At 49.9% G+C, this 14,707-nt stretch overlaps 1 protein-coding gene across 1 annotated transcript in view; it reads right to left on the bottom strand.

Annotated features, from left to right (window-relative positions):
• Nucleotides 1–4,800: 4,800 nt before the first annotated feature.
• Slc25a48 (solute carrier family 25 member 48) overlaps nucleotides 4,801–14,707 on the bottom strand; it is a 33,465-nt gene continuing 23,558 nt past the window's right edge. The window contains exons 5-7 of the mRNA XM_035441545.1: nucleotides 13,283–13,540; nucleotides 11,444–11,577; nucleotides 4,801–4,923 (exon numbers count right to left, since the gene is read on the bottom strand). Of these exons, the coding sequence (XP_035297436.1) occupies nucleotides 4,801–4,923; nucleotides 11,444–11,577; nucleotides 13,283–13,540 (515 nt within the window). The remainder of the gene's footprint in view (nucleotides 4,924–11,443; nucleotides 11,578–13,282; nucleotides 13,541–14,707) is intronic.

Genomic DNA, 14,707 nt, shown 5'->3' with positions numbered 1-14,707 from the left:
ACAGCAAGTGAGGTCACAGCTAAGCAGAAGGGCCTCCAGCTTGACCCTAGTCATTCACTACAGAGGAGTAAACTCAGCCTTATCAGGAGCACACAGTGGGAGACCCTGCCTGGCCTCTGAACATGCCACCTCTCCCAATCCAACTGTGTAGCCAAGGCATGCACTAGAGCACACCTGTTGTGATTTAAAAAGCGGCATGAGAGAGAAAGACGCTATGTGACAGAGCTCATGTGGAGGTTGTTTTGTTTTGTTTTTGTTTTTGCTTTTAATTAGGAGAAAGAGAATGGCAAAAGGAGGGAGGGGAGGGGGGAGACCGGCCCTCTGGGGACAGGAGCAGTGGAAGAGAAATAGGAGGCAGAGAGAAGGGTGGGAAGACAGGGAGATAGGCAGAGAAGCAGAGAGAGGTGGGGGAAGGAGGTGGGCGGGTCCCTTTTAAAAAGGAACATGGTGAATTGCACAGGTGGTGCTCTTAGTGGCTGCAGCTGAGGGCGTATCCTGTCAGAACCCCAAGGACAGGCCGGTACAGATACCTGAATACTAACAACACCTACTTGACACACCCTAGGATGTGATAGAGGAGGCACCCTGGGTCTACCCTAGCATCATGTAAGTAATGTCAGGGGCATCTCCTCCCCAGCATCCTCAGTACTTTCCAGTGATGCTGAGGAGGGGAGGAATCCAGCCTCTTCCCGCTAAAGTGTCTAGTAAGCTAGCATGAAGGTACTTAGGCTCCTCCGTCCTCAAGCCTGGAAACAGTGCCTGCACAGGGTGTGATGACTAAGTGACCGAAGCCCCGTAGCCGAGGGCTCACAGCTGCCCAGGAGATTTTGCAGCCCCAGGAGCCATGGAGGATGCAGATGGAGAGCACTGAGGGAGAACTGTGAGCCACACTGGGAAGAATAATCAGTCGGCCTCTGGGGGGCAGCAGTGATTTGTGCTGACTCTTGTCAGGTCAGAGCTTTGGGGAATTTGGCTCGGATCACAAATAGGTAGGAGGGGGAGGGGCATAAGAGAAACCAGGGAAGATTTACCCTTAAAGGTTTGCTTTTTACATGACTGTGAGGACAGGCTCCCTCGCTGGGATTTAAGATCACCTTGCACGACAATTCTGCTTGGCTGATAGTGGCTGCCCAACCGACAGTGTGGGGCAATTCTGAAATCACATTCAGCAGTGCGCTGAGATGTGTGGAATAGGTGTGGCTGCTCCAGGTAGGGATTCAGAAGCGACATCAGGAACACATGCCCCATGACGGCAGTGCGGTCTCCTATGTGCTTCCAACAGGAGATAAACAGAAGCATAAAATCACACTGGAAGGCAGAGTGTAGGTGACATGTGCGCTTCACTTTCGTTCTTTTACATTAGGGTTTCCATTTAAAAGTCAGGTCCAGAGAGCACCCACCTCCTTGCAAGCCTGGGCTGCCACCTGCCATTCCTGACACCAACATACACTAGTGCTCAGGCTTTAGATTTCTCTCTCCTACTCGATCCTGTCCAGTCCCTGTGCCCTCGCTGCGTACCTCAAGGACCCAGGAGAAAATGACACTGCCCCCTTAGTTCCGCTACCAGACTGCATGGATCTGGCTTCTCTCTGGGCTGGCAACATTTCCACAGACCTAAACTGAGCCTGGAGGGTGGGGTGGTGACCAAGGCCTCTCAGAAGCCAGGTAGAGGCATGTGACACAGAAATAACCCAAAGGGCATTCATTTGGTGTTTTTATTTGGAAACACAGAGCCAACCCAAGCTTCTCTGCAAGTCTCGATTGAGTTTTCAGCATCTGGGGACACAGAGGTTTGCCCTAATTTTTCTTAGGTTCTGATCCATAGCCAAAAGAGATGGTGGCTGCTTTGTCCATGGCCTGCTGCTTCCTTCCAGCACTCTGGGCTGGGGAGAGAAACGGGGAGCCTGCGATCATGAAGGAAGTGACTCTGACCTCAGTGTGATGGCTGTGGCTCACCTGGCATAGAACAAGGATGGCTGGGGCTTCCTTCGTTCCAATAACTCAATGTTGCTGGTTCTACAGGCATTGTCAGCAGCACCAGCCTGCAGTGGGGTGAGGCCTGGTCGGCCCCCAGAAGAGAAGGATGTAAAGAATCCTCTTTCCAGTTATGACCAGCAGGATCCAGGCTCAGACAACCCACACAGAGATGGTTCATGTCCCACAGAGATGGGGGTAGTGATCACCAGCACACCGTGGCACAGTCAGGACAGCTGTCTGGGATTCTTTGTAGATGTCCAAACGAGGCGTCACGTGAAGGTTACGTCTTTCTTTGGGTATGAAGCTCCTCGTAAATGGAAAGTAGGCTTCCTGGGTCTGGAGCATACACATCAGGGCAGAACTCAGAATGGCACTATTCTAGGACGGTTCTGGTGCAGGACCCCGGAAGGGCAGGGAAGGATGACACAGTAGGACTCCGGAGCAAACCAAGAACTGACCGCTTACCAGTGACCAGGGCCCTCTTTCTCAAGTTATCCTCATGACAAAATAACTACCTCACAGAGTTCTCACTGAGTTTCACAGCTCTGCTAGGAGTGGCCTGGAAGGAAACAGAACAAGGGATGGATGGGAAGCAAGGTGCTGTCCCCTGAGACTGGGGAGCTGTGTCCGCCATCCCACTTGTATATTTGGAAACAGTTTTCATTGACCCTTGTGCCTGGGCCTCTGGAGACGGTCGCCATCCCACGGCTTCTTAGCATCTGCAGTGTTCTAGGACCATCTGAGATACACCATCTCCTCCATTCTGGGTCTCTGTGAGGAGGGAGCCACTGCTATGCATGTCTTCAAAGAGTTCATGCTTCTGCTACGTAGATCCATGGACTGCCCCAAATCCTTGTAAGTTAAAGTCCAGGCTTGCTAGATGATAGAGGACCTGGTGTTCATGGCTCCTGGTTAGAGCAGGGTATTAAACACGGGTGAGACAAAGTTGCTAAGGTCACCCAGTCTCATTTAAGGGGACCTGCTCTTCTCACTCCCCAACCTCACTGCCACCCTCAGTGGCTTTTTTCCACAGAGATGGGTTACCAAGCCCTTTGCAAGGGAGAGGACATTCAGAATTAAAAGCTTCCAGCTGGCTTGGCTACTGCTCTCAAATGCCAAATCTAGGACATTCCTGACTTGGTTCTCTAGAAACTTCCTCCAGCCTCCTTAAAGAGCCAGTCCTCAGGGTGGCAAAGAGTGGCATGGTGTGACAGCTAGGGCAAGTGCCCAGCCACTCAGATCTGAGGTCTTGGTACTGAAGCCATCTTGTAGTTAGGTTTAGCCGTGTGGGATGTGTCTGGTCATTAGGAGGAAGGCAGCTGTACTGTGCAAAGTTGGTTCTGGGTTTGAGACCTTATGGTGACTGCTGGAATTCTTACTTGGTCCTTTCTATATTTTCCTACGATATAAAAATACAGTAATTTTGTTACAGGATTTTAAATTTTTATTTCCCTGTTAACAGGGATGGGTTTGGGGGTGGAGCTGTTGTGTGTGCACAACTTTAGGAATGACACAACGTCTGTGCCCTGCCCCACACCATCCCGCCCTGCTTGCCCTGCCCTGCCCTGGACATCACCCATGCCCGGATGCTTCACCAAAAGCTCTTATTATGCAAGTGTGTTACTGCCCCTTTTCATTTTGTATAAAAGGGGGCAGCAAGCCGAAGGAGCTGTGAATGTCAGAATTCCAGTAAAAGGCTGCAATAGTTTGTTTAAGGCCAGCTTCAGGGTTTGCTGTGGTCATCCTGCCTGATGGCTGCCTCCATCTAGGACCTGCTATGCTGTCTGTGAGTTCCAGAAGCCCCTGCAGTAAACTGAAGGGCAGTAGTCAGGCTCCTAGGCTTCCCTGGTGGTGGCCATCCTCCTTGGGAGAATTAGCAGCCATGGAGGCAGAGGAAAATGGCTTCTCGGTTGATGAGAAAGTCCAATGATTGACCCCTCCCTGTTTTCTGAGCTTGCAAGTGACAAGTTTGAGGCCAGAGAGGAGCAAAAACAGGAGAGAGGGACATTGGAAGTCAGTCACTCTTCATCCAGGGACAGGGCTGAGTGACATCAGGAAAAGGGTTGAGGGAGGAGAGCTGCTGGGCAGAGTACCTCCCCTGGAAGGATGGAGGGACACCAGGCAGGTAGGGGGTCTGTAGCAGGCAGGCCACATCTCAGCTAAGAAATAAACCAACAACCAGGGCTGGAGACAAAGAGCTGGTGGCATTGAGACCAAGAGGGAGTTGGCTCAAGGCACAGCAGGATCACAGACCCCAGGAGAGAGAGGGTAGGGTGTTCAGGATGTGGGGGAGGAAGGCTGGAGGAGGAGGTGGCTTCAAGGACTGACTCCCAGGAAACGTGAGGTAGAGAGCCGCTGAGAGCGTCAGGCAGGAAGTGAGATGCACAGTGCTACACTGATCCTTGCACAATGAGAAAGGAAAGGGAGGAGTCTGACTGGGAGACAAGGAATGGCCACAGTCTGGAGCTTTGCAAGGAGCATGTTAGTCGGAAGTGGGGAGCTGCCCCGTGTAGGCACAGGGTGGCCACTGGGGTCAGCATCCTCAGGTCACTTCATTCCAAGGACTGTGGAAACCCTGGATGGGAAAGGAAGCAGGTGAACAGTCTCTGTTGAGTTGGGCCCAGTTCCGTCACTGGAGGCCCAGCGTGCCTGTCAACCACGGGTATTTCAGAACTGTGACATGGTAGGGAGAAGGCAGGCCTTCCTACTCCTGAACTTACCACAGGGGACAGAGGGGAACTTCAGAAGCTCGCAACAGTTTCACGAGGAAGAACAGAGTCCTAGCTTCACCCTTGGCTAGGTGAAACCACACTCACCTGACACTCATGGGCTTGTCACAGTGTGGTCACCGCGGAGTGCCTTCAGGGAGAGCTCGTAACCGAGGAACATGGCTGCGCTTGTGGGGAAGCCACGCACAGCATTCACAGCAAGGCCCCTGAAAAACACCTTTGTGCAGGGAGGTAGTTATTCCAGGGCTAAGCCTCTGCAGTGCCAACCCAGACTCTCAGCAGCCCTGCTTCTGAGGGTGAGAGAAATGACTGCAAACGCAGTATAGCCCAGCCCTAGTCTGTCCAGCACCCAAAAGATCTCTATGAGGGCAGCCTGTGGCCTGTCCCCAACCCACGACACCTGTGGTAGCACTTGTTTTCATGGCTCCACTGTGTGTGCACTGGAGGCTTCAGCAAGCTGAGAGCCAAGCAGTTCTATGCCGGTACAGTCACACGCGCCCCTGTTTGTTCTCTCCATCTCTGTCTCCCCCACCCCACCCAGGGTTCTGGAATCTCTATATAAAACACTCAGCCCCACTCGGGAATAGTGGCAGGTACTTCCTACAGAGGCAGGTCAATGCTTAAAATCACAGGCATGGGTAGGGTCACAGCACGGGTGGGTGACAACATCTCTAATTAGAGTGGCAATGTTGAGCTGATTAAGGGTGTTCTAGGTAATAACCCAGCCAATGAAGGCTTCTTAAAGCTTTTCATAGTGCCCACCGAACCAGTGGGCCCCAGTGGCCACTGACTGCCGCCTTCAGCTGAGGTGGCTGAGGTGGCATGGTCTGAACGGAGAAGCTGCTAGCAGCCTCTGCCTCTGTTGTGACCCGTCACCACCTGTGCTTTGTCTTCTGATCCGGGCAACGCTATGGTGTGGCTCTCGTGAGCTCCTTACTCCCCACGTCTTCCTGCTTGGTGCCCATGGGCAGCCTGGAACTTCTTAGATGAGATAAACGCATTCTAGAGCAATGGCAATATTACCAGGCAATGATGGGGACAGAAAGGGGTCTAGGGATGGGGTAGGGGGCTGTCCCTGAAGGTCTTCTCTGGAAACTGCACACAATCAAAAAGCAAACCCTTCCCCAAGCATGATCTGAGAGCTGTCAGGCATGCGAACTGTCTCTCACACAGAATCATCTCAAAGTTTAAGACAGAGTGGGCCGTTTTCAGAAAGAGGATCCAGCCTGTGTGTGTGTGTCTAGTTTCAGGGGACACTGTCAGCCACAGGATGGAGCTTAGCCTAGGAGAGGAGCTTCTGGAGCAAACACTAGAGCCACTCAGGCAGACCCACGTGGGATCAGGGTAATATCAGCACTCCTCTCTAATGCCTAACCATAGGAATTCCTCAGGCTCACCTGGGGTGACTGAGTAACAGCAAGGAATGAGGGCCAGATCCAAGGGGAAAATTCCATGCTGGGTTCCTAGACTCCCTGTAACCTTGGCTTGACTCTGCTCCAAGGCCTCCTGCCCCATAAAACAACATTCAGGAATTTTGGGCCAAGACCTCTCTCATGAAGCCTCCATGGCTCCCTACTACCCAGGAAGTGTCTACATGGATGCCTCACGGGCCTGTGTTACCCCTCCTGCTAGGCCTTGTGTTCTCTCTGACTGACAGTCTCATCTGTCTCCCCAGGCCATCTCTGGTCCCCTCCATTTTGAATGTTCTCCATATGTGCCTGCAGCCTCTGTCCATCCAATCAAGGCCACTCCAGAGTGGACAAGAGTGCCTTCCTAATCACACCATGTCCTCATTGTTCCCCGTGGTCCATGACGCATTAGTCCCTTACAGGGCAGCGAGCAGTCTGTGAGGGTAGCCCCCACCCCCCATCCCAGTCCCACTCATGGGTATTTGGCCCTGAGCAGACCTTCTATAACTATTTGTCAAATGAGTCCATGAAGGAAGAGCAAGTGAATGAATGACAAAAGTATAGCCTGTGCCAAGGTAGTTCTGGTGGTGGTAGCTATCAGGGTTCAAGTAGGATTAGGATTTCAGTCCCCTAAAGGGCAAGATCAACAGGCAATTGACCCTAGCCCCTTGGGAAGCCTGATGACCACAAACATGCCTCTCCAGCCCCCGAGTCAGCCTCATCGAACCACCAGGAATCCAAGGCTCAACTCTAGCCTCCTCACTTCAGAAGTCACAGACCATGTGGCCCAAAACAAACCTCAAACAAGATCAAAGCACCGGTGCTGCTCTGGTTCTAGTTTGGTGGCAAGTTCCTAAACCATGGGCCTCTGGATTTGCCTTCTCCCAACAACCCTTGAGTTACGAAGACCAGATCAACCTGCCTCCAGAGGCACGATCCCTTTCTGAGTCCTTGTTATTACTGAGTTCCCTTCTGTGGAAAGATGAGGGTGGGTTTGCTGACAGAGTGTGTAGGGTTTTCATGAGCCACAGGCAGGATGTTCTAGAAGTTATTCTTTACCAAGCAGAACCCATATCATGGGTGCTGCAGTTATTGTTAGTCTTAGATAAGGGAACTCTTCTCATTTGGTGGTTGAAAAGTTCGAGACAGCCCATGGGGTACTGCTTGTGCACACTGTTGTTATGACAATGTGAAATGCCTGTACATGTGAGCACACACAGACATCCACTCGCTTGCATGTTTGCAAGTGCGCTGTGTATTCAGAGAATATATCATGCGAAACTCAAATTGGTGGCTGCTTTTGATGATAGGGTGACAGGTGGGACACTAGACATGCAGAGGCCTTGTGTTTGGAAGCTCTCTGCTTTCACACGGCACTGACCTTTTCATCGACTAGCGCAGGATTTAAAGATTAATCTTAATCCCGGGCTGGTGAAATGCTTCATCAACTGGGCATTGTGTTGTAGTTAATGAAGCTCGATTCTTGCCACCACCGACAGCAAATAAAACTCATCTCTGAATAAGCACTGCAGAGGGGACACTGCTGAGACTGGGAGCAACTGCCCAGTCCTGGCTGGCCTGAGGGCGTGGTCCATATGGACCATAGTGATGGGGAGTGTGTGTGTGGGGGGATATCAGCACCTTGTTTTGCCTCTACAGATTTTTCCCTAATTATGACACAACTAATTTGGGGGAAATAGACAAACACTCTCAAATACAATGATAGCATCCTGAATGAATCTCTTTGGGTCCTGTAACTGCTGATGGAATCACAAGCTATTTGTCTTCTGAGAAAACAAAGCAGGGGCGTGGTGGCACATATCTTTAATCCCAGCACTGTAACACCAGAGGCAGGTGGATGTCTGGAGTTCCAGGCCAGCCTAGTCTACAAAGCCTCAGTTTGTTCCGCTATAGCCTCAGGATTAGGAAAGGGTCAGGGAGGCTATGGTGAGCAAGATAGCTAAGTGCTGACAATCAGAAGGGCACAGGTAACAGGAGGTTTGGTTCAAGCAGGCCAGGGCACAAGCCTTTGATGGCAGGAAACAGATCCTAACTATTAACCATGGAGTTTAGCAGCCCTAAAGCTCGTGTCAGTGAAAGGCTCCATCTCTTGAGGCACCTGCCTGCTTTAGAAGCTCCTTCTGACTCACATTAGAATCCTACCAGCAGGAGATTCATACCCAGTGCTGTGTTTGCTTCCTACACTGCCAACAAACACACAAAGACGAGATTTCCTAGCTAGAGTATTGCCACTCCCAGGGGTACAGTCTAGGGAGTTTTAGGGAAGTGAGACAGCCCACCCAGTCCACAGATTGCAAAGTTAAATATGGCCAGCAGAGGCCACTGGTGTACAAACAAACAAATTAATTAAATAAATAAAGAAATAATAGCAAAATGAAGACAGCACCGGTGGACAAGGGACACTTGCCCAACATAGACTAAGCAACAATATAAACACAAGCAAGACAAGAGGTCACGAGTTCACCAGTCCGGCGGTGGTGGCACACGCCTTTAATCCCAGCCCTCGGGAGGTAGAGGCAGGCAGAGAAGCCAGCCTGGTCTACAAAGTGAGTTCCAGAACAGCCAGCGCTGTTACACAGAGAAACCCTGTGTGGAAAACAAAACAAAGCAAGAGGTCACAAGTTCAACTGGCCCTCACACACAGATCTGTGATTTCTAGAGTGTGAAGGCCACTCTGACGCAGTGCCACAGAAGACACATGCAGGACCACTGCACACAGAGGAGGGTAAAAGTGTACTGGAAAGGATAAAGGACATGAAAGGATCAGAAGAAGAACGGAGAGCTAGGAAAGAATGCATCGTGTCCAACACAGAAAACCAGCAAAGTGCAATTGCTAAAAGGGGAGACAGACAATAACCCAACCAATCGGAAAAATAACAATAAAAGCAACAGGAGTTAGTAAACTTCTCCCAATATTATCCTTAAACGTAAGTGTCATCAACTCATAAATACACAGACTCTTGTTGGCTGACTGGATTAAAAGATTAGCCCAGCTGTCTGTCATCCTCAAGAAACAGCCCACTGGCACACACACCCAGGGATTAAAGGTGGATTAAATTTATCAAGAGATGGAAGGTAAAAACAAGCAGGCATAGCTATTCTGATATCTGAAAAAGTAGAGATCAAACCAAAATCGGGAGACATAAGGAGGTCACTACATATACAGAAAGCTCATCAAGAAGACAGTAACTGTAAGCATATATGCACCAAATGGCAGACAATCTCTAAAAGAAACTCTAAAGGTCATTAAAGGTCATACAGACCCTGTGTGATGGATGTAAGTATCCCCTCTAAAGATGGACCATCAACCTAAAAGGAAACAAACAAAAACGCCTCAACCTTAAATTACATAAGAGATTAAATGGGCTTAACAGATACCAATGAGGAAGTCCACCCAACAGATACACAATATATATTCTTTTAAATAGCCCAAGGAACCTGCTCTAAAATAGGCCACATTCTAGGACACAAATTAAATCTTGGCAATTGCAAAACCATAAAAAAATTTCTTGTTTCTTATCAAATCTTAGTGGAATGAAACTAAAATTCAACAACCAAAGTGTAGAAACTGAAAATTCGTGGAGACCAAACAATACACTCATCACTAATTCCTAAATGTCCATTGAAGAAATCAGACAGGAAATTGAAAAGTCCCTAGACTCAGATGAGAGTAAGGACATCTGCATCTATGAATGCTTACATCAGCCCAGAGTGAACATCAGGAAGCAGCTCAATAGTGCATTTCAAAGTCTTAGAAAAACAAAACTCAGACAACCCCCAAGCAGTGAGTGGTAAAAAAAAAAAAAAAAAAAAAAAAAAAAATCACAAAGATGGGGGCAGAAATTAGTGAAATGGAATTTAAAAAAAAAAAAAAAGTAATAGAGTCAATCAAAGAGTCGGTTCTCTGAAAAAAATAAGCAAGATTGACAACCCCCAGCCAAACTAACAGAGAGAGAGAGAGAGAGAGAGAGAGAGAGAGAGAGAGAGAGAGAGAAATAGCATTAAAAACTAGAGAAGAAAAGGCTGAGATTGCCACAGACTCTAGTGACATCCAAGCATTTACTGGGGAATACTTAGAATATCCAAAGGATTGGAAAGTCTGGGAGAAACGGATAAGGCCCTAGACACAGATGGCCTACTAAATTAGTGCAAGAGGATGTAAACAATTTAAAAGATACAAAAAGAAATCACTGTGATAAAGCTATAACACAGTCTCCGTCAAAAAGACCAGACCTGGATGGAGTCACCACTGAGTTAAATTAAGAATTTGAAGAAGAGTTGGAACCAATTCTCCAGAAACTTCCACCACAGAAGAGACAGAAACACCACTACCTCATTCCACAAAACCAGCACGAACCTGATACCAGCAGTGGAAGTTACAGGCCAATTTCCCCAATACCAGACACAAAAATTCTCAATTAAACCCCACAAGCCTAATTAAAGAACACAATGGGAAGCTCATACAGCATGATCAGGTTGGTTTCAGTCCATGGATAGCAGTGTGACTACACATATGTAAATTAGTGTAAAGAGACAGAAGTCACATGACCATCTCAACAGAACGGGAAAGGTCTTTGACAACACTTAATGCCTTCATGATAACAACCTCCTCGAAGAAACTAAGAATAGAAGAGACACACGTCAGCACACCAAGGGCTCTATGACAAACCTACAACCAAAGCCATACTACATGGGGTAAACTGGAAACTTGTCTCTGAGATCAAACATGAGACAAGGGTGTCCACTCTCTCCTGTTCAATATGGGGCTTGTAGCCTGAGGTGGGGAAACATGACAAGAGAGGAAATACAAGGAATTCAAGTAGAAAAGAAAGAATTCAAGTCACCCCTATTTGCAGATAACACAATCTTATACAGTTTCAGCAAAATAGCTGGGTACAGAATCAATATGCAAATTCTCATAATTTTCCATTCACCAATAAGCAACTTGCTGAGAAAGAAATCAAGAGGTGGGGGGGAAAAAAAAGTCCCATTCACACTGCTTCATCAAACAAAGTATCCAGGAATAAACTTAAGGACAGGCTGGCAGGTGGCGCACGCCTTTAGTCCCAGCACTGGGGAAGCAGAGGCAGGTGAGTTCTCTGTGAGTTCGAGGCCTGACTGGTCAACAGAGCTACACAGAGAAACCCTGTCTCAAAAAATTCACCCCTCCTCCCCCAAAAAAGGACACGCTGACAACCTCCAACGCATGTTCCCAGTCCCCGACCTCACCCTCACTACAGCACGCTTGAACCCTCTGACCCGGGGCTAGCCGGGCAGGGGTGGGGGCTGTGTCTGTGTGCAGCTCACCCTCAAGCCTTCTTGCCGGTAACTCTGGGAGATGCAGTCCAGGACTCCGTTGTATTTGTTTACATAGACGCCATCAGCCTGGAGTCGGCTCTTCACAACATCCATTGGAGTAGCTGTCCCCCAGGAAATTGCCCCTGCAAACTCACAGAAAACAAGTATGTCAGAGTGGTGGTCTTGGGTCTTCAAGGCGTGGCTCCCTGAGGATGTTGTCCTTCAGAAACCCCATACATGGCAGTGGCGGGGGACGTGGGCTGGGGATGGGACTGTTGGACTCAGCAGAAGCCTCCTGCACCTGCTCTGTGGACCGGGGCTGAAGTGCTGTGTTTATGAGGCCGTTGTGAGGACATGGTGAACTGATGCCTGTGGCAGCCTAGAGGGTGAGAGCAGGCCCCAGTGAGGCTCCACACACGGCAACGTTTATCAGTGGGACAGCAACTGCTTCAGAGTCCTCTGCAGTTCTCCCTAGGCACAGAGAGAGCTCAGGGTGAGACCTTTGCCCAAAGGCTTGCAGCTACCCACAGGCAGGCTTTAACAGAGCCTGTCACACAGACCGCTCCCTGAGAAGGGCCAGCCTAGGGACTGCAAGGCAGGACAGGCATAGTCTTTTTCTGTGTAAAAACTTTTCTAACTCTGTAGCATGAAACTGGGGTCCATATGTAGGGGTCATCCTCACTGGATGAGTGCGGAAGTTCCAGTTTAAGCATTCGTGGGACTTTAACAGATGAGGAAAACAGGGGGAGTTTTTTGTTCTGTTTTGTTTTACTAACACAGAAACTAACACATTCTTGGCTGGGGAGGGACAACACTCCAATATCAAAGTCCAGGGCAGCTGGCTTTCTGGGTTTGCTAACTGCTGCCCAGCAGCTCTTCATAGAGACATCCTGGTCCCTCTGCCTATGCAGGCCCCAGTGCCCCAGCTCTCTGCCATGGCCTGTGGAAGCCTTGATGTTCACTCTCTCCTGCCCTTGCCAGGGCTCCGGGCTGCTTCCCTACACGTGCCTGGGATACTCATCCCTCAGTCACAGTGAGGATGTCATGAAATGAGGGCAGCAAGCCTGCTCTCCACACAAATGAGGACAGATGGGGACTTGAGGGCTCTTCGTAGGAATAGGTCCAGGGAGGGGCCTCAGACACACAAGGGCATGGGCAGAGCGCCATTGCTGTATGGTCAGGCATGGACTTTGAATGTTTGCTATGCGTTTAAAACACAGATAGCTCTGGGGAAGGAGAGAGGAGAGGGAGGGGAGGGAAGAGGAAGGTAGAGAAGGGGAGCAGCAGAGAAAGATGCCAGAGAGGTAGTAGCCAGTCACATCAAAGCAGGCATGGCAACCACTGCACGCATGCTGGCTTTCCCTCTGAATGAGCTGTGGCTGTGGAGCCTCGTAGGAGGGTAACAAGTCCATTGGGGTGGCAAATGAGCAAGCATGGCTACACTTGGATCTTTCTGACTGCAGAGCCCTCCCTGCTGTCCCGTCTGCACTGGCTTCATGGCCTTGAGTATCTAATGCAGAGTGTGGAGAGCGGCTCCCTCCTCCTATACCGCTAAAGGTGATCCCAAAAGCTCAGCAATGCCTCTCACACAGAGCACTCTCAGAATATACCCAGTGCCTCAAAGTCACACAGGGACTCACAGCCCTGCAAGGAAAGACACAAGAGGTCAAAGGGCTGTCCCCCTACGAGGCATGGCACAGAGTAAGAGAAATGAGGGGTCCTGCGTATGTGACTGCACGGTGCTGGCTCCTCAGAGCTGGGAAGGTCACGGTGGGAACCTCTGCACTCTGCCGTCACTGTGCCAGGCCCAGGACCCAGGGACGGGACTCCTACTGCTGTAGCCCTTACCTGCAAGGCCACCTGCCAGCCACACAGCATAGGGGCTGGGCCCTGTGCAGGCCTCAGGTGTGATCCATTCGCTTAGGAACACATAGGGAATAAAGTAGAGGCAATATCCTGGGATGTCCCTCAGCAGCATAGCACTGGCTCCCCGGTACAGCCCTGCCAGGCCCTCAGTCCGCACAATGGTTGCAATGCAGTGTATTGGTCCGTGGTATGCTGCCTGCTCCCCGGGGGCCACTGGCCTGGACTTCAATCCATGGGTGGCTGAGAAGACAGGAGGGAGATGGTGGTAAGTGACCAGGCAGGTAAGAGACTGGCCAGCCCCTGGCACCACTGCCAGTCCATTCCATTGACAGCCTCCACTCACACAGCCCATTTGTTTTTACCAAGCTATCTGCCACCCTTGGCAGCTTACACCAGAGTTTTGAGACTCCAACCAGGAGCTCTGGCAACCTGTACACCAGATTGGAGACACTCCCAGCCAAGTTGCCCTGGGATTCCCAGAGCCTTCTGGTCAACCAACACTATGCATTTTTCTAAGCAGTTGTGATTGTAGAATGCCTGGGATCATTTAAGACAGCTAAGTCAGGCTCACTCTTGATGGGGAATTGGTAGTCATTCATATTCTCTCTGTCCTTCTCTCTCCCTCTCTCCCTCTCCCCCCCCCTTCCCAACACTGTGTGTGTGCACATACACACAAGCATGCATGTGAATGAATGCCTGTACTTTGTGTGGTCAAATAAACGTGACTTGAAGCCAGGCTGTCCTGGATGCCATTCCTCCTCCGCCACTTACAAATGTCAACATTTTCTGCCTTTGTTTTCTAACCCTTAAAAGATTGACAGGCTTTTAAGTCAGGTCATATGTCAAGTCCTCAGTGTGACGGATGGAACAGTGCTGGGTGAGATGGCTGGGCACAAACAGGGGGAGAGTGTGAGTGTGGCAAAGGGCATGCTTGTGTTGTTATTGTTTTGTTTGTTTTTTGTTTTATTTGTTTGTTTTTTGAGATAGGGTTTCTCTGTGTAGCCCTGGCTGTCCTGGAACTCCCTTTGTAGACCAGATTGGCCTCAAAATCACAAAGATCAGCCTGCCTCTGCCTCCCAACTGCTGGATTTAAGGTGTGAGTCACCACTGCCCAGCCATCTTACCTCCTCTCTCTGTCCAGCCATCTTACTTCCTGCCTGTCTGTACAGACCTCCTGACCTCTATGGCTAGCTAGTGGCAAGCTCCATCGTCTGATCTTCAGACAGGCTTTATTTGTACAAGCCAGGTATCACCATAGCTGGGTTCAACATGATGGTCAGTGAGAGGACCCACTAGTTGGCTAGAGGATGGAGCTTGCCACTAGCTAAAATGGCTGTAAGGCAACATCAATGGACCCTCAAAGTCCAGAGGCCCAGACATTAACACAAGTGGCTTTATGACAGAAGT

This window comes from Cricetulus griseus, chromosome 3 (genome assembly GCF_003668045.3).
Source record: "Cricetulus griseus strain 17A/GY chromosome 3, alternate assembly CriGri-PICRH-1.0, whole genome shotgun sequence".
Classification (NCBI taxonomy): Eukaryota; Metazoa; Chordata; class Mammalia; order Rodentia; family Cricetidae; genus Cricetulus; species Cricetulus griseus.
This window is presented reverse-complemented; position numbering and strand designations above follow the sequence as displayed.